We start from the raw sequence: 20,246 nt of genomic DNA, 5'->3' as shown, positions 1-20,246 counted from the left end.
TGCAAGGCCTCCTGGGAATTGTAGTTAAGAACATAAGAACAGCCCCACTGGATCAGGCCATAGGCCCATCTAGTCCAGCTTCCTGTATATCACATTGGCCCACCAAATGCCCCAGGGAGCACACCAGATAACAAGAGACCTGCATCCTCATCCACTCCCCTCTGCTGTTCCTTCCCCCCCTTTTACAATCAAGGAGAAAAGGGAGAGCATCTCTTTGCCTGCCTACTGGGTGCAATTCTCAGCACACAGCAAAAAGGTGGGTTGGCAGGGGGTAGAAGCAACAATATTTGGTGCCCTGCTTTGATGTGGGCTTCCCACATCACCCCTCAACAAACCCTCCCACACCCAGCAGTATCACCAGGGGTTATGGCAACCAGGGTGGTGATGCTGTGATATCACAATGTGATTCCCAGAGGAGGAGATAGCCTTCTCCTCTTTGCGCCTCCAGGGGAGGAGTGGCCAGGCAAGCTGCCGCACCAAGAGTGAAGAGGAAGTGGCTTCTTGGTCCGGCCGCCATGCTCCCTCCTCCTCTTCTTAGAGCCTCCAGGGGTGGCGTGGAGAGTGTGGTGGCCAGGCCGAGAAGCTAACGCATGGAGGCTGTGGTCTCATGGTCCAACAGCTGTGCCCCCCCTGGAGGTAAGCTGCAAAACACAAAGAGGCTATGGCAGTGGGTTTTCCGTGTCACTGTCACCCTGTGCCTTCTCCGTTGGAGGTTCTGCCTCTGGGGGAGAAGGAACGGGGTCGCGGCAAGATTGTAATGCTGCCAAAACATGAGGAGGTTTACCTGTGACCACGCTGCTGCTGCTTCTTTCACCACCGCCATCTTGGCCGGGCCTCACACATAAGAATATAAGAACAGCCCCACTGGATCAGGCCATAGGCCCATCTAGTCCAGCTTCCTGTATCTCACAGCGGCCCACCAAATGCCCCAGGGAGCACACCAGATAACAAGAGACCTCATCCTGGTGCCCTCCCTTGCATCTGGCATTCTGACATAACCCATTTCTAAAATCAGGAGGTTGCACATACGCATCATGGCTTGTAACCCATGGTAGACGAAGTACCGCCTTCTGGCCTGGCACCTGGGGTGACCTGCTCTCCCCCACTTGCTATGCCACTTCCCACAACTCATTCCAGTTACATCTCTATATATCTTTAGCCAACTTCATGCCAGTTGATTCTCATCAGCTGGGGATGGCAAACATCGAAATCCAATGGAGGAATACGACTTCCTCAATGTTTTTCTGAAGGCCAACAAGTGAAAGGCGCCCTTTGATATGAAATACTAAAGAGACTGTAGATGTAAATGCACCTCCTTCCTCTTCTGCCATAGGCTGTACCAGTTGCTAACACTCTAAGACAGCCGACTTCCATAATTTCTTTTGTGCTGTTAAACACCGCGACTCATCGAGCAAGAAAAACACTAAAGGAGGTTTGTAAACAGGCTATCAGGGGAATAATACTGTCAAGCTCTACGGTCTAAAAATACCTTTGGAGAATGTGGCAACAAGATAGAAGAGTTCGGTTAAAATGCATCACAGGCTCACGAATGGCTCTCTGATGAGGTTGGGTGAAGCAGGTGGATTTATGAGAGCTGGTGGAGGGTCCACACATACCCTGTGCCTGCCCACCTCTTCCATCAGCCACCTGAACAGCCCCACTCTTTGTGTTCCCCATCTAGAAGAGGCAGAGCCCAGAAAACAAAAGAGGTGAGTAGAGTGGTAGCCTAGATAAGCATCTCCCATTAGTCTTTTCCAAAAGTGCTGACAGTTACAAAGGCTAAAGAACCTTCACTGTTTGGCTGCCTTGGGATGCTTTCAGGGTTCCCAGACAGAAAAAGTACTTATAGGTACTTTGTCTACTGTAATTCTTGGCTAGCGATCCTTTAGAGATGCTCCTCATTTGAATTTCCCATACAGTTTTCCCCCCAGAAGATCCTGAGACACACTCTAGGCCACCACTCTATCCTTCCATCCACACACTTCCTCTTCTGGTCTCCTGGCTCTGCCTTTTTCATAGAGGGGAATCCAAGAGTAAATGTGGCGGGTGGGTGGGGGAGAGGGGTTAGTGAGCACATGTATGTGCTTGGGAAAGTGACAGGACCATTGTGCCCTGGTCAAAAACGTCCCAGTACTGGACATTCATATCCCTTCTTTTTGCCTCCTGGCCATTTGTGACCCAATTAATATATATTTATCTCGTTGTGCATTTGTACATGATATACATTTTTATTGTTAAACCACAAAGGTAGGGTTAGGGCTGGGATAAGAAGCTTAGGATATATACCATAGGGTATATATCTTGCCCAGTTATTTGTTGGCAACCTTCAGTCTCGAAAGACTATGGTATCGCACTCTGAATGATAGTTCTGGAACAGTGTCTAGTGTGGCTGAAAAGGCCGATTCGGGAGTGAAAATCCCTTCCATACCGGGAACAAGTGCAGTCTGTTCCTGGTCTGTCTCCCTGGCTATGGGCCTTCCTTCTTTGCCTCTTTGCCTCAGACTGTTGGCCAAGTGTCTCTTCAAACTGGGAAAGGCCATGCTGCACAGCCTGCCTCCAAGCGGGCCGCTCAGAGGCCAAGGCTTCCCACTTGTTGAGGTCCACTCCTAAGGCCTTCAGATCCCTCTTGCAGATGTCCTTGTATCACAGCTGTGGTCTACCTGTAGGGCGCTTTCCTTGCACGAGTTCTCCATAGAGGAGATCCTTTGGGATCCAGTTGTTTGCCCAGTTATAGCGGGATGCAAATGACCAGCATAAAAAACAAAACAAACAAAAACCAGACATGAAAATGCAGGGATGCCAATGACTGGAACACATTTGATAAGAACACAATTGTCCAGGACAGTGGTTCTCAAACTTTTAAGCAGCAGGGCCTGCTTTTTAGAATGACAATCTGTCGGGAACCACCAGAAGTGATGTCACTAACCTGGAAGTGATGTCATGGCCAGAAATGACATCAAGCAGGAAAAATTTTAACACACCCCCATATGACAAAATCAAATCTAGGTAAGTAAATTAAAAGTTTACAATAAGTAGAAACTTAAAAAACTTTAAAGTAAAGAAGAACTCTCTAACGCTCCCAAGTAGTTGCTGATCTGGTTAAAAAACATTCTCGAAACATCCCAAAGACTGCAATCCTATCCACACTTACTCAGGAGTAAACCCCACTGACTATCATTGTTAAAAGTATGTACATAATAGCTTGTTAAAAGTATAGATCTGTAACATTTCCCCGAAATGCAGTCGCATACCATGGTAGCATCCAGTCTAAAATATGAAAAATAAAATGCACATTGAAATGAATGGAGATCTGCCTGAAATTGGCTCACAACCAGGGTGACCAAATGTCATAACCACAAAAGAGGATCAGGAATCCAAAAATGTGGGACATCCAAGAAAAATATGTAGTTAATTTAAACATTAATTAAATTTAAACATTATTATTAAATTTAAAACTATGACCCAAATCCTATGCATGCATACTCAGAAGTAAGAAAAAAGTACATGTCTTGGAAAAAGAGGACGTCTGGTCACCCTGGTCACTACCCACCTAGTGGGTCTTGACCGCTGCCCTAGTACTGTCTGGGAATGGGGTGGGCAGACTCATCACCTTCAGGCATATGTGGGGAACCTGAGCCAGGCTAATCAGTTACATCCCTGGATTGTCCCTGACCCCCCAATTTGATCCAAAGGTTCCCATTAGAGGACTTTCACATCAGCCCTCATTCCAGTGATTAGCATAAGGTTGATCCAAGGTGATCATTCTGCATGCAATCCCTTCTCCTTCACCAGGTCTCTTGTGATGGGGCTGTTCCAGATGGAACAGGCCAAGAGGCCTCTGCTCCATGTCTCTGCCATCAATAGGATGACACAGCAGTTCACTTTTCAGGCTTCTTTAACAGGCACAATCAACTAATTGGATTACAAAAGGTGGGCCTAATTGATATTCATATTGATTTGGTTGTCTCCCTGTCTTTATTCACTCACAAGCCTCACTCAGAAATGAAGCTAGCCACATGTAATTAAGACAGGAGGAGAGGTAATTAATTGACACCTATGTTTGTAAGAAAGTGCCTTGCTCATCAGTAAGAATTAATCCAGAGGCAAATTAAAAAACACTGGGTGTGACAAAGCCACCTCCTGTCAAGGGTGAACTCCGAAAGAAAAAACAAAACAAAACCAGGAAGTGGCACTTGCCAATTCCAAACCCCTTCCCAGACTTGAGACACCTGCACAGATCAACATGGACTTCTGCCAGTGCAACCTCCTGCAACATGGACGTGTGTATGCGCAACCTCCTGATTTTAGAAATGGGCTACGTCAGAATGCCAGATGCAAGGGAGGGCACCAGGATGAGGTCTCTTGTTATCTGGTGTGCTCCCTGGGGCATTTGGTGGGCCGCTGTGAGATCCAGGAAGCTGGACTAGATGGGCCTATGGCCTGATCCAGTGGGGCGGTTCTTATGTTCTTAAACTACAATTCCCAGGAGGCCTTGCAGGTCTCTTGTTATCTGGTGTGCTCCCTGGGGCATTTGGTGGGCCGCTGTGAGATACAGGAAGCTGGACTAGATGGGCCTACGGCCTGATCCAGTGGGGCTGTTCTTATGTTCTTATGCCAGTGATATCGCTGGTGCAGGTCTGATTTGACCTGTTGTGGCCCAGGGCATGGGGTCAAATGTCCCCTTCCCCCAGTCTCCAGCAACCAAAAATGCCCCTGCAGGATGCATCACAACGCGGGGATTTTAGTTAGGACTGGGCTGCCCGATTCCAAATTGAATCAGACAATTAAAATGACACCAGAGCCTGGCTCAGGATTTAGCCATGCTTTTCCATGCCACAATTAAACTTGGCACGGGTTTAGCCGGCGCAAATCTATAACCCCCTTAACGCCGACAGAGAACTGTGCAAAGGCAGATTAAGAAAGGAACAATCCAGGAGCGGAGTGTAAGATAGCATTCATTTCAAACATATAATTTATTTAAATTAATGCTAACCGTAGAGGAAAGAGGCAAAAAAAAAAAATGTGAAAGTCAATTAGGGCATTACGGAATGCATTATTCCATTTGGAGGCAAGTAGCAGCAGGAACGTCTCATCACCAAAATCAGAGATACAGGACCTTCTCCTCACAGAACATGAAATATGCATTTCAATGACCGACCCCTTTTCCCTCGTTTTATCCATTTATGCAGCTCCGCTCCGCTGCGGGCAATGGCGGCTCTTGTGTCATTCTTGATCCAATTTCTCTCTCCGTCGGGGGTGGACTCAGGAAACCAATTTGGTAAGAGTCCCAACACACATTACACGTCCCTCGCTGCTCAGGGTTGGGCACAGGAGAGGGGAAAGCATGTCAGATGCATTTCAGCAGCGAGTGGCAACCTTTCCCATGTCATGGCACCATGACAAGGTGCTAAAATAGTCAAGGAACACCGTCGGTTTTTGAACAACAGACAAAACACGCCACACTGCCGGCGGGGGGCTCACATCCCCCAATGGCCCTACTGATAAATGACCCTCCCGCAAAACTCCCATGGCACACCTGCAGACCATTCATGGCACACCAATGTACCACGACACACTGGTTTAAAATTGCTGCATTATATCTCCATCAGTATCAGCCAAGGTTACTGTGGTCCCAATGCCAACCACCTCCCTTTGACATCAAGGCACTACTTCAAGTCCTCTCCTCAGACCTCCTTGCACTACAAAGGTTTTACAACTAAGGCGGATGATCAAGGCTTATAAGACTACGCACCCTAAATTTATTCAGTGTTGCAGGGAACCTGATTGCCAAGACAAATGGGGCAAAAGCAGGAGACCGTCTGCCCAAAACAGGCAGGGGTGACGTCTCAGAGAAACACACCAGATTTATTTCTTTATCGTATCCAAATGGGTTCTCCTTTGAAGACCCAGAGGCAGCTGACAAACTGCAAATCAAAGCCATCAATATTCTTATCAATAATATCGGTAAGAAGACATGCCCAGCCCAACGGAGCTTATGCAGAGCTACTATAGAGACCAGCATTGCCTGAGAGCTTTATTACATAAGAACATAAGTACAGCCCCACTGGATCAGGCCATAGGCCCATCTAGTCCAGCTTCCTGTATCTCACAGCGGCCCACCAAATGTCCCAGGGAGCACACCAGATAACAAGAGACCTGCAAGGCTTCCTGGGAATTGTAGTTAAGAACATAAGAACAGCCCCACTGGATCAGGCCATAGGCCCATCTAGTCCAGCTTCCTGTATATCACAGCGGCCCACCAAATGCCCCAGGGAGCACACCAGATAACAAGAGACCTGCAAGGCTTCCTGGGAATTGTAGTTAAGAACATAAGAACAGCCCCACTGGATCAGGCCAGAGGCCCATCTAGTCCAGCTTCCTGTATCTCACAGCGGCCCACCAAATGCCCCAGGGAGCACACCAGATAACAAGAGACCTGCAAGGCTTCCTGGGAATTGTAGTTAAGAACATAAGAACAGCCCCACTGGATCAGGCCATAGGCCCATCTAGTCCAGCTTCCTGTATATCACAGCGGCCCACCAAATGCCCCAGGGAGCACACCAGATAACAAGAGACCTGCAAGGCTTCCTGGGAATTGTAGTTAAGAACATAAGAACAGCCCCACTGGATCAGGCCATAGGCCCATCTAGTCCAGCTTCCTGTATCTCACAGTGGCCCACCAAATGCCCCAGGGAGCACACCAGATAACAAGAGACCTCATCCTGGTGCCCTCCCTTGCATCTGGCATTCTGACATAACCCATTTCTAAAATCAGGAGGTTGCACATATTACTGTGCTGTATGTTTGAAAATGCAAATTCAAGAAAGGTTGGGGGAAAGATCTGAACGTTTAACCTCTGGTGAGACACCGGCACTGAGGAGGACAAGTTCCCATGAAATGAAAGGAAATTTCCAAAAAGGTGAAACCTCACCTCTGCCAATTTAGCCTCAAAGGGTGGTGGAATACTCAAGAGAACCTTCCTCCGAGGTTCTATGGGATGGGTAGATTCATATGGAGGAAGGCGGTCCTTTTGGAAATCTTGTTCCTAATCATTTAGGGCAGTGATTTTAAGGCAGCGCTTGGTTGGGTTCACCTGGCTGCCCTTGCAGTGTCTGTCTAGCTTCAAACTGGAACCAAATGGATGCTACCGGAGGCCACTTCTGGGGCATGACCCACCTATGGTAGTCCCCCTCCCAGCATCACTCCAGCCTGGGACAGCCTCCAGAGACCGCCATGGGCCTCAGCAACGGCTTCAGAACTGAGTTTTACAAATGCAACCAGAAGTGACTGAGAAGTCACTGCCATAGCAATTTCTGAGGCCTGTGGAGGTCTCTGGGGGGCTGTACCAGGCCAGCACGACATCAAGGCAGCTGCCAAAGGTAGGTTGTGATGCCACCACCCCAAGGATGAGGTGGGTTGTGGCCCAGGTAAGTTTGAGAACTGTTGATTTAGGGTTGCAAAGGTAACAATCACCATCACAATTCTCACTCAGAAATTATCTTTAATCCAGGTTAACACAAGCTCTGGGAAAACAGAGGCAACTAGCGCAGTTGGGATAATAGTGGGACATGATCATTAAGTCCTGCTCTGGCCAATTTGGTACCAGCCCTCCTAGACCAGACCTCTGCACTGGAGGTCCCACATATAGCTGCCTTGGGCATGTGCTCTGGCATAGGAAAGCAAGCCATGATGTGTATGTGCATTTTTAGAAATGGGCTATGTCAGAATGCCAGATGCAAGGGAGGGCACCAGGATGAGGTCTCTTGTTGTCTTCTGTGATCTCTGGGGCATTTGGTGGGCCGCTGTGAGATACAGGAAGCTGGACTAGATGGGCCTATGGCCTGATCCAGTGGGACTGTTCTTATGTTCTTATGTTCTTAAGGTATGAATGAATGAATGAATGAATGAATGAATTGTGTGTTCATTCAAAAGTAATCCAACTTTTATCAGGGCCAGAAATGGGTGCATAGCCAAAAACAGGCCGGGAAAGAAAGCAGAAGCCAAGACCATGTCCTCTCACCAGAGGCAAGTTACCTCAACTGAGCTGGGTAAGCTCCAAGGCTAGTGCTTAATAGTTTATGTCAATAAAGGTTCTGATTATTATTATTATTAGTGCTTAATAGGGCTTGGTGGGCCAGGATTGGCCTTTGGAGGTAAGCAGATGGAAGGTTTGGGTAGGCTGGCACCAGAGAGTTCCATCTTGGAGGCATCACAAGAACAGCACACTGAAAATGCAGGAAAGTATCAAAATCCAGCTTCTGGGAGCCCCAGTTCAACAGACATGCACACCTCTGTGCAGATGTACACATCTTCCACGGGGCAATGAGGAACAGCCCTACTGGGAAGAGTGACCTGCAGAGGTGCATTAAAAAATGAAAAGCCGGTGTTAAAATTGCATAAGCACGTCATTAGCAGTTGGCAGCCTCATCTTGGAGAAGTCTGCTCCAGGCCCAGCAGGACAAGTTTCACAGCCGTTTCTGTGTTCAGAGTCCCCTCCGGCAACGCAGAGGGAGGGTTGTCATGCCACACCAACCTCTTAAAAACACCATACTATAAAAAGACATGCCGGCGGCAAGAAGAGACAGTTGCGATGGCTGTGGCGTGTGGGGAAACATCTCTGCCTCCGCTAGCGGGACAGGGCTTAGCCACAGGCGGGCAAGCCAGTGGCGTCACTAGGATTTGCGTCACCCGGTGCCGGAGGCCTGCGCGTCACCCCATGCAGTGGGCGGGGCAACACCCCAGGCGGTGGGCGTGGTGAGGTACCATCTCACCGCCCCCACTGGTATTTTTGGCAGTACCTTTTGATAGAACACAGATATTTCAATGTGGTTTGTTTCATCGCATTCTGCATGAAATTACGCATTGATTGATACATAACATGATGGTCTTATTGCTCCAAACTCTGATTTTAGTGATTTTGAAAACTTGTAGGGTCACACACACACACACACACACACACACACACACACACACGCCCGTGTCAACTTACTAACACCTTACTGCAGCAGTTCTCATACTTTTAGCACCTGGACCCACTTTTTAGAACGACAATCTGTCCAGTACCCACCGGAAGTGATGTCATGGCCAGAAGTGACATCATCAAGCAAATTAAAATAAATATAAATAGTTAAATTAAAATGAAAGAAATAATTAAATAAGAGGGAGCCAGCCCTGTTCCACCAAGTGAGTTTTCCCTGTAGTCTGCCTGCAATAATCCCCCCCCCAAAGAATCAGTGAGATCTTCAGCCCTCCCCAGTGCCCAGTTGAAAGTCCTTCTATTTCAAGCACATCAATACAATGACCCACCTGGCTTTACAAGCCTGAGAGCCCAATCCTATGCCTGTCTACTCAGAAGTAAGTCCCATTAGAGTCAATGGGGCTTACTCGCAGGAAAGTGGGGATAGGAGTCCAGCCTCAGAGCCCAATTCTATGCATGTCTACTCAGAAGTACAAAGTCCCATTAGAGTCAGTTGGGTTTACTCCCAGGCAAGTGTGGGTAGGATTGGGCTGCTAGGGAAACTTTGCAGGTGCAAAATAGAAAACTTCCCCTTACCAGTTCAAGCCTCTTTGTTGGTCCTTTCTAGTGGGGGGGGGGGGTGAGGCTGCCTTCTGGGGCTTGAACTTTCTGGTGTCCTCACATTCTTTGCCTGGCCTGACCACCAACCAAAGCACGTCTGCCTACTCGCGAGTAAACGCTACGTGAGGCTGCTTTGCTTCCCATAGGGCTCCATACACTTGCAGCTGGGGGAGAGGGACCTCCTCCTCTGGTGTTTTTTGGGGCTGCATTCATTGGATCAGGACCATTCTGAGTTGGAGTCCTCTCAGCCTGCCCTTTTCAATGGAGCAAGGCAACGTCATGTACTCACGAGTAAACACGGCCACGTGGCTTCCTTTCCCTTCCCATAGAGCTGAATACACTTGCAGCTGGGAGGGGGAACCTCCTTCTCCGGTGTTTTTTTTGGGCTGCACTCATTGAACCAGGACCATTCTGACATTGTTGGAGTCCTCTCAGCCTGCCCTTTCCAACAGACTAAGGCAAGTGCACCTACTCACAAGTAAACGCAGCCACGTGGTTTCACTTGCTTTTCATAGGGTTGAACAGAGACCTCCTTCTTGGGTGTTTTTTGGGGGCTGTATTTAATGGATCGGGACCATTCTGATGCCATTGGATTCCTCTCAGCCTGCCCTTTCTGATGCACTAAGGCATGTTCGCCTACTCATGAGTAAATGTGCACGGCTCACTTTCACTTTCCATAGGGCTCCATGCATTTTTCCTTCTGGTTTTTTGGTCATAACTTTTGAAGGAAAGGAGCTATCTCAACGGGGTTTCCTGCATTGTGTTCCGCTGGCCATTCCGCATCCAATGGTGTATGGCACGACGTGGTAGCTCCTAACAGCGTGATTTTAGTGCATCACCCCCGGTGTGTCACCCGGTACGGCCCGCACCCCCGTACCCCCCTTGCGATGCCACTGGGGCAAGCTCAGCATCCGGAAGCACTTTCACCCAATGTGTGAAAAACCAGGATAGGAATGCATTTGATCTAAAGAAGGTTAGCAGCATATTTCTGATCTTTTGGGCCAGGGTCGGCCCATCCATGAGGCTTACTGAAGCAGTTGCCTAAGGCTGAAATCCTGTGCACACTTTCCTGAGAGTAAGCTCCACTGAAGACAATAGGACTTATTTCTGAGTAGGCAAACATAGGATTGTGCTCTCAGGCAGCAGGTTGGTGGAGGGCACACATCTCTGTACACCTCCACTGTTCCTCCTTATCCTACTATCCAGACTGTACCATACAAAAGTCTGGGGATGAGTGTCAACTCCATAATAAAGTTCCACCAAAGAAGATGGGCAGAAGCATGAAGAAAAAAAAGATGCAATCTTTGATCTGATATAAAAAGATTATATCAGAGGGCCATAAGGCTCTCAGAAGGAAAAAGGAAGAGAGATCAAAGGAGAAAGATACACAGCAACCAAACACAAGCATTTGAGAGGTGCAAGGCTGTAAAATGAACATGAAAAGGACAAAAGAAGCTGAGAGAAATTAAAAGAGGAGGAAAAATATGGTCATAGCTAAGGGCGAAGGAGGTAAGACAAGGAGCAGAGTCAAGGATAGTTACTGCCTGTTTGACAGCTATGCATGCTTAATCAGAAGTAAGGCCCCCTTTTAGTCAATGCAACTTACTCCCAAGTGAATAAGTGTGGATAGGATTGCAGCCTGAATACAGGAAGGACAACACAAAGTAATCAAGCCTAGATAACCCTCCCCACTGCTAACTGGGCAGAGGCATCTTCTAACTGGTGGGTCACATAGTTCATCCCACCACGTCCATCCCACCATGTGTCCATATCAGGGGCTACTTGCTCCTGCATGAAACTGTCCCCATTTCTGAGGTCTTCCTCCAGGTATTCCTACCTTCAAAGGTAAAGCCAATGCTCAAGGTGGACAGGGCAACTTCATTCAGACAATTTTCCCCTCTGTGTTACCAACAGACATTTGCCAAAGCATTGCCAACAAGCAATCCTGATGCAGTTGTGTGGATGCCGACATCAAGGTTACTTCCTCCCTACAAATGAACCCCTGTGCATGCCAGCAGACTACAGTGCCACAGACATTCCACACATCGCTCTGGGCTTTTCAGACATCTTCACCTCTTCCCGTTCCCACTGTGGCTTTGAGTGGGAAAACTGCCCCCATTTTCCACTGAACCAACCAAATAAGACACTGATGCAGCTTTCATCCATGCTCTGGTCCCTAACCGGGCAAAGGTTCTTGCCGTACTGGTTATGATGGCTATATGTTCCCTTCATGTTTAGAGGCAGTGTACCCCTGAACACAAATGCTGGTACCAGACAAGGGAGTGCTGTGGCCTTCATCTCCTGCTTCTGACTTTCTCAGAGGCATCTTGTAGGCCACTGTGAGAAAATAGATCCTGGACTTGGTTGGGCTTGACCCTGCAGGGATCTTCTTGTGCTAAATGTATTTAAAAATTGTGTGTGTGTCCCCTAAAAGTGCGTAGAATTTGGGTGAAACTTCTGAACACACAGTGTGGCCTTATACAAAGTTAGGACATTGGTCCAGGTAACCGATCTGGTTGGCAGTGGACATCTATGAGGTCTAAGGCAGAAAGGTCTTTCCTATCTCCAGACATGCTCACTGGCAATCAAACCTGGGATCTTCAGCATGCAAAGAACGCACACCACCACAGAGCTATGGGTCTCCCTGTTTAGCACATAACAGTCCTATGTAAACAGGAAGAGTACAGTAGTCCCCCTCCCCTTTTATCTGCAGATTCCAAAACCTACCCCAGATGCCGGAAACCGCGGATAGTGGCGAACCCCATATACGGTATTTGCAGATTCTGGACTTTAAGACTCAGAAACGGCCTGCCTGGCTGATGAACTGGAGGGTGCCACAGGGTGAGGTACTGCAAGATGCAGAAAGGGAAGTGTGTTGGGCTTCCCCTGCTTCACCTTGGCATGGCATTAACAGAGACGTCATTAGTGGGTAAAGTGTTGCTGGATCACACAGGAAGGAAGGAAGGCACCACATCAAAACCACATCAGCATTTTCAATAAATTTTTGGATTTTTAAAAAAATATTTTTGATCCGCGGATCATTGAAACCGCAGATATACGAGGGGGCTACAGAATAAAGAAAATCAACTCATTCTAGTTAATATAGCACCAAATCTCTTCCTCTGTCTCTCTCTCTCCCTCCTCTGATTTGGAAGTTTCAAAGCATATTAAACAGACCTCATCTCCGGACAAGATTTAATTATGAAGTCAAACAACACAGCCCAAATTTTCCCTGGCATTATATCCTTTTCCCAACTGGCTCAAATTTGTTCAATGTTTACCTTCTCTTTTTGGGTTGCCTTCTGACAATTAACATGATTATAATGCCTCTGTGGATGACTCAGACCTGTAGCGACGATTCCATTTGCTATTTTGTTTTCCAATTTCATAGAGCATTCTTAGACACGTGCAATATTAAGAGGCGCACAGCCAGCTTTCAGATGGAAAGGAACACAACATCAGCCTCTCAGAGGCAATGCAAGAATAGCCAGGCATTCAAACCTGAAATGTCATTCCAGCTGCTTGAATTAATTTGCGGCAACTTAGACATGATTACCCATATGGCACAAACTCAAGCAGAAGCCCTTGTTGGACCTTCTAAAGCCTCCCAAGAGGCACATTATGTCAGTTCCAACTTGGCCATTTGCTCCTGAGCTATGCAAGTTAATACCAGCTAATGTAGTCCTTCGTGAGTTGATTTCTTTTGCAATTACAAAGGTTTAAAAAAAGAAGTACAACCTCATGTTATCCCAGAACCACAAATAAAAGGATCTGTTTCATATGATAAGAGTGGCAATCTCTGCTCTGGTTCTCACTGAAGTGGGGTACCCATGGCTGGGTGTTTCACTTAAGGCTGGCCTGTCCATGTGGCAAGATGAAACAGCAGCTTCAGCAGACAGATGGCATCTTGGATACATCAACCAGTGGCATCAGTAGGATTTGAGTCACCCAGTGCGGGAGGCCTGCGTGTCACCCCATGCAGTAGGTGGGGCAACACCCCAAGTGGGCGTGGTGATGTGCCATTGCCCCGCCCCCACCAGTTTTTTGGTTGTACCTTTTGTTATAACACAGATATTTCAATGTGGTTTGTTTCATTGCAGTCTGCATGAAATGACGCATTGATTGAATAAGACATGATGGTCTTATTCCTCCAAACTCTGATTTTAGTGATTTTGAAAACTTGTAGACTCTCTCACACGCACACCTGGCTTTGCAAGTCCAAAATAGAAAACTTTCCCTTACCAGTTCAAGCCACTTTTTTGTCCTTTTTAGTGTGGGGGGGGGGGGAGGCTGCCTTCTGGAGCATTTGTTGTGCTCCAGCTCCATGGATCGGGACCATCCCAGTGTCCTCACATTCCCCTTTGCCGGGCCTGACCACCAGCCAAGGCACATCTGCCTACTCATGAGTAAACACAAAGTGAGGCTGCTTCACTTTCCATAGAGCTCCACAGACTCGCAGCTGGGAGGGGGGACCTCCTTCTCCATGCTTTTGGGGGCTGCATTATTAGATCAGGACCATTCTGACGTCCTTGGAGCCTCTCAGCCTGCCTTGACAAAGGCAAGTCCACCTACTTGCAAGTAAACACAACCACGTGACTTCGTTTTGGGTTCAGACTCGCAGCTGGCAGGGGCGAGCTTCTCGGGTGTTTTGGGGGGGCTGCCTTCATTGGATCGGGACCATTCTGGTGTCGTTGGATTCCTCTCAGTCTGCCCTTTCCAACGGACTAAGGCAAGTATGCCTACTCAAGAGTAAACGTGCGCTACGGCTCACTTTCACTTTCCATAGGGCTCCATGCATTTTTTCCTTCTGGTTTTTTAGCCATAACTTTTGAACGAAAGGAGCTATTTCAATTCTGTTTTTTGCACTGCGCTCTGCTGGCCATTCCGCATCCACCGGTGTATGGCATGATGCAGTAGTTCCTAACGCCATGAAGGTAGCGCGTCCTCCCCCAGGGCGCATCACCCCCCCACGATGCATCACCCGGTACGGCCCACACAACCCGCACCCCCCTAGCGATGCCAGTGACATGGACATCAACCATCTCTGTAGCCACCTTGCCTCCATTGGCCCCCATGCTTCATCTTCTGCCTTGTGTTTTGAAACAGCAGCAGAGCACAGTGGGGAAAAAGGAAGATCACCACCCCACTTCCAAAAGAGGAAGGATTTGCTTTTCATTCCATTTTTGAAGAGGAGAGAAAACCGGCGAGCCACCTAGCTTTTTTCAGATTCTGGGCAGCTTGAGCCAGTCCAGGTTCCATTTGAACCACACCTGCCAAGTATTAGGGGAAACAACAGTTGTTCTACTTTATTGTACACTGGTTGGTACTCAGCTGCAATACCAGGTTCGGTTCTGGTCCCTGTGCTTTAAGAAGAATGGAGACACACTAGGATAGGCTTAGAGGAGGGCAGGGAAGGTGGTGTTGCCTGGAAAGCTTTTATGTCCATTTCCAGTCCAATCCTAAAAGACTAAAATCATTACTTTAGTCTGTGGAACTCCTTGCCTCAGGATGTGGTGATGGCACCCGGCCTAAATGCCTTTGAAAGGGGATTGGACACATTTCTGGAGGAAAAGTCTGCTTAGCTGTGAAAGCTCACATAGCTGTCCTGTGGTCTTAACCTCCAGTGTTTAACCCTGCCTGCATTCCCCTTCTTTCCTTCTGCTCTTCTCCCCCTTGTGTCAAGATTTAGACCGCAAGCCCTTCGGGCAGAGATCTGTCTTTTCACCTATGTAAAGATCTATGTAAATGGATGGCGGTATTTTAATAATTAGAGCAGCAACAATAACTAGAAGAATTAGTAACTGGAACATATGAAAGGAGACAGTTCCCCCCTCCCAAGGTGCTTGTGAAATTAGCTTTGGATTTAAGGAAGCAGCAAATCAATAATTTTTAAACAAAGCTGCATAAGCAGTGAACAGTGACCATCACAGCCGGTTCTACCCACACTACGGTACAGATTCCAGAGATGTGCACCCTTTTCCACAGCTGTGGAGATATCTCTCTCCCTCTCTTATTTTCCAGTAGCCTGAAGGGTGCAATTCTTCTCAGTTTAGCTGAAAACTAGGACATGGCTTGCTAGTGAAGTCTGTAAGAAAAAGCCCCCTGTGTTAGATAAAGGATGATTGCCTTGCAATTCCCGTGAGACCCCCCAGAGTCAGAGAGGTGAAGAATAAATAAAGCATTAGTAAAAAGCTCGAGCAGCCCCGTGCAAGAAGTTGCCAAGATTTCTCTGTGCGGAGGGGACAACAAGGTGCGGGCTGACAAGGGGATTCACACTCACAGTTTTGATCACACAACTAATGGAGAGGATTTCTGCACAACTCTTCCCAAGAAGGCACTCTTTTTCATTCAGAAGTTCCTGACTGAGGAGAACTCCAAAGGCTGCTGTTCATTTTTGGTTGATCCTAGCTACGGTTCGGGGCTTTGGACTGTTTCCCTGATGGACCAACGTGGGCCACCTGTTATTTTCTACATCTTTGGAAATCAGTGGCTGCAGATTTATTTATTTTGCTCATATGGTTTCTGACTCTCCTTTTCCCAGTATGGTATGGCTGGCAACCTTCAGTCTCGAAAGACTATGGTATCAGCCTACAGCACCCGGCATTCCCAGGAGGTCTCCCATCCAAGTACTAACCAGGCCTGACCCTGCTTAGCTTCCGAGATCACGGTATAAGCCTACAGCACCCGGTATTCCCAGGTGGTCTCCCATCCAAGTACTAACCAGTCCTGACCCTGCTTAGCTTCCAAGGTCAGATGTGATCAGGCATGTGCAGGGTAACAGTACAAAGCACTGGGTCAGCCCAGGACCTCCTGGCACCTGAGGCAACATGGCAGATGGTGCCCTCTTGCCTGGTGATGTGCCGGGGAAGTGGAGTAATAATAATAATAATAACTCGGTATTTGTATACCGCCTTTCTGGTCATCAGATTACTCCTCTGATTTTATTCAAGGCGGTTTACATAGGCAGGCATTTCTAAATCCCTCAAGGGGATTTTTACAATTATAGAGGTTCTCTCTTTCAAGAACCGACATTTCAGATGGATCTTCCTGGTTTGGTCTCACTTCTGGCCTCCAGTTCTCCCATGCAGGCTGGCAAGCAGCTCCACCTCTCACACGGAGGGCAGCCAAGACGCTTCTTGCTCACACCAAGAGCAGGTGGAATCACTCAGCTCGGCTTTTTGTCAGCTGCTTCAAGGTCTTGTCATTCTCAGCCATTCAGGAAGCTGCTGGTGTCCTCGAACTGGCGACCTTCTGATATTATCTTCGGGCTAATAGCTTGGCACGCCACCTGGGGCCACAATCTTTTTAACAACCACCTCAAGGCACTTCTGATTTTCAGTTAAACTTTCTAAGCCCTCCAGCAGGTCTTCTAAGGCCCCCCCCCGGGGGGGTGGCATTCCCAAACCTTGGAAGGAATTAAAAGACCTATTGGAGGCCTTAGAAAGGCCTTCTGGTTTTAGTGAAAACCAGAAATGCCTTTCTAAGGTGTTTGGCAAGCCTTCTGATGATTCTGAGGCTCTCCATGGCAACGCCTGACATCCCCCAGGTGCAACACCCAAGGGAATTGTCTCCCAACCCCTCCTAGCTTTGCCACTGGCCTGAGGGACAGAGCAAGAGAGGAAGTGTGGAGGAGAGGACAGTGATGGTTCTATTTCACCATTCCATTCCCCTACTTGCTCTCTCTTCTATTCCACCCCCTTGACCTTTGGCATTCACGGGGGATGGAGCAGGAGAAGCAGTGGAGCTCTGAGGTGACCTCCTTTATCAGCCTCATGAGTGGGCCAGCCCTGAGAAGGTAGCTATCAAAAACCTGGAAATACAGTAGGACCCTCATATCCACAGGTTTTTTATCTGCAGTTTACCACGATGAGGAAATATGAAACGGAAAATTCCAGAAATAAACAATTCATCAATTTCAAATTGCACACTATCCTGAGTAACACAGTATAACCTTCCCGCCCTGTTGAACTCATCTCTCTTAATACCCATGATGGCCTGCTTTACTTGTGTCCATTGTCTCTGGTGAGTCAATGCAATGTCTTTCCCTCACCGTATGACATGAAGCTTCTTGCCTTGGAAGAGGGAGAGAGGAAGGAAGGGTTGCTATGGGGCTCATGGGGGAAAAAACCCTGCTGACATGTTTTTTGTTGCAGTTCCAGAAAGGGAAAGTCTCATATTATCTGTCTGTTCCACACTTAGGTACAAGATTCAAGTCAGGAATTCTCCAAGGAGAACTTTCATGTCGGCCTGGAACACAATTGTCCCCCAATCTGTTAACAACTGTTCGAAACTGGGCTCGTCAGAGTGCGATACAGACTGGCAACTTCATGTCTTCAAATGTGCATTTATGTGCCACGCGCACTACAGACCAGGTGCACACTACTGACTCGGATGTACAGAACCTGGAGAAGGAAGCTTGACCCTGAAAACAGGCAACTTGAGCAACCCACACTAATAAAACGAGAACACAGCGTCCCTCAGAGGCAAAGAATCACACTCCCCCCACCTCCCCTCCCCCCAAAAAACATTGGTTTACCAGGGACGAGTGATCAGTCGTGTTCAGCTGGACTTGGAAACAGAGGGAATATCTGGCTTTCTCTAAAGGTTTCTAAACAGCGTTTATTGGCAGCGAAGGGGAGGCCACTCGAGAGTTGAACGTGCAAGAACAAACCAAAGAACGTAGCAAGATGGCTCCTTAACAAGTGGATGAGTTTCTAGATCAAAGCAGAACTCTTTGCGAGACGTCCCACAAGCTTGCAAACTGAGATCAACCACACTGAACCAAAGCTGGATAACACCACCTAAGACCTTAGCTTCTCAGCTAGCATGTGAAGACAAAAAAGTGACAAGACCATTGCAACCTGGACAACTGTGTCCCAGTCAAACGTGTTCCAGAACTGGACATTTGCGTCCCTTGGTTTTGCATCCTGGACATTGTGTCCCAATCTATGTACATTTATATTAGATGTACTTTTTTTATTTATAAAACACAAAGGTAGGGCTAGGGCTCAGATAAGAGGCTTAGCATATATAACAAGGAGTTTGTTGCGCAGTTATAGTTTGTGTGTTGCCCAGTCATAGTGCGATGCAAATGACTGACACACACACACACATGCTGGTTGGTTGGCAACCTTCAGTCTCGAAAGACTAGCCTACAGCAGCTGGTATTCCCAGGCGGTCTCCCATCCAAGTACTAACCAGGCCTGACCCTGCTTAGCTTCCGAGATCAGATGAGATCCGGCATGTGCAGGGTGACAGTGACCAGAATGCAATTGACCAGGGCACAGTCATCCAGGAAACAAATATCCTAGTACCGAAGCAGACGATTCTTAGGCTTAAACTACATTTGGCATTAATCACCGGCCTGCCAAAAACAAACTTTTCTTTTTAGCTGCCAAGGATTTTTGAACAAATTTTGGCTATTGGGGGGGGGATGCTAATCAAAAAATGGCACTGATTTTGCCCGACTGGCCCTAGTTTTGGGGGTACAGCCTAGCTACCTTATATGCCGATTCAAACATCTTCCTCGTGAGGAAGCCAGTTTCCTCACAAGGAAGCTGGTTGAATCGGCATATAAGGTGGTGAGGCTGTACCCCCAAAACTAGAGCCAGTCGGGCAAAACCAATGCCATTTTTGGATTCAGCACCCCAAATATCTCCAGGAATAGGTCTAAGACAGCAAAACGTGTGTTGGCCTGTGTAATATGTAATCCATCACCCTCCCCCTTGCACCCCATTCACAGTATCTTCCCTTTCTACCAGAGGAGTCATCCATGATGCAGCCTCAAATGGGAAACCGGCCTGGGCACAGAAGAAGGAGAAATATTCACACTTATTTCTCCACTAGTTTTCCATCTCCAAACGTCCCTCTCTCCAAACTGCTGTCCTCCTTGTGCAGCCTCCACTGCTCACACAGGGCAACCATCTGTAGCCTCATCCGTTTCCTTTCTCCACGCTGCCAAATATCGTGTGGCAAGTCATGCGCGCCCATAAGAGGCTCTTGGCCTCTTGCAGGACATCTGAGTGTGACTGGAGGTGGAACCAGGACAACCAGGAACCAGCAGCTTAATGCTGCTTCAAGCCTTCTGGCCCTGCTGGAGTAGATCTTAGAAGATGGTATGGTCACCCACAGTCAAGGGGGAGCCCTCATCCTTCCTACTGCAGCTTTGCCTGAGGCTAGGTGAGTCATCTTGAGACCACTCTTATGTTCATGACTTTTGAGTTATCTTGGACAAATTCCATGGCAAATTTCTCAAGGCTCCTCCCCTTTGCCTGTATCTGGTTTGATATTCTTTTAACTGCACAGCTTTATCTTCCTGATCCCATGATCACTTTATTGCATTAAAAAAATTTAGACACTGCCTTGAGCAAGTTGCAAAAAAACCTAAATGAATCCACCATGAGTTTCCAAGGGTTCCAGAACTCCACCATAACACACATACACACACCACATGCAAGACCTACAAATCACAACTGGGAAGATCATAAGCATTTAATTAAAAAGCAGAGCAGCTCCACTTCCCACCCGCCAACGTCTATGATTCACCCTTACCGTCCAGCTCTTCCACGGAGATGTTGGCCAACTGCTCACTGTCGCTGCCAGCTGAGAGTGACCGGTTCAGATAGTTTCCCTTGTACAACAGCCCAGCTGTGACATGATGGAATGGCAT

The 20,246-nt window shown here is 47.8% G+C and overlaps 1 protein-coding gene across 2 annotated transcripts in view; it reads right to left on the bottom strand.

The window, feature by feature from the left end:
* Positions 1 to 20,246, bottom strand: part of LOC136659215 (calcium-binding protein 8) — a 77,888-nt gene extending 57,642 nt beyond the window's left edge. For both annotated transcript variants that reach the window (XM_066636333.1, XM_066636332.1), the window contains exon 1: positions 20,129 to 20,246. In XM_066636333.1, the coding sequence (XP_066492430.1) occupies positions 20,129 to 20,246 (118 nt within the window). The remainder of the gene's footprint in view (positions 1 to 20,128) is intronic.

This window comes from Tiliqua scincoides, chromosome 8 (genome assembly GCF_035046505.1).
Source record: "Tiliqua scincoides isolate rTilSci1 chromosome 8, rTilSci1.hap2, whole genome shotgun sequence".
In the NCBI taxonomy this organism is placed as follows: domain Eukaryota; kingdom Metazoa; phylum Chordata; class Lepidosauria; order Squamata; family Scincidae; genus Tiliqua; species Tiliqua scincoides.
This window is presented reverse-complemented; position numbering and strand designations above follow the sequence as displayed.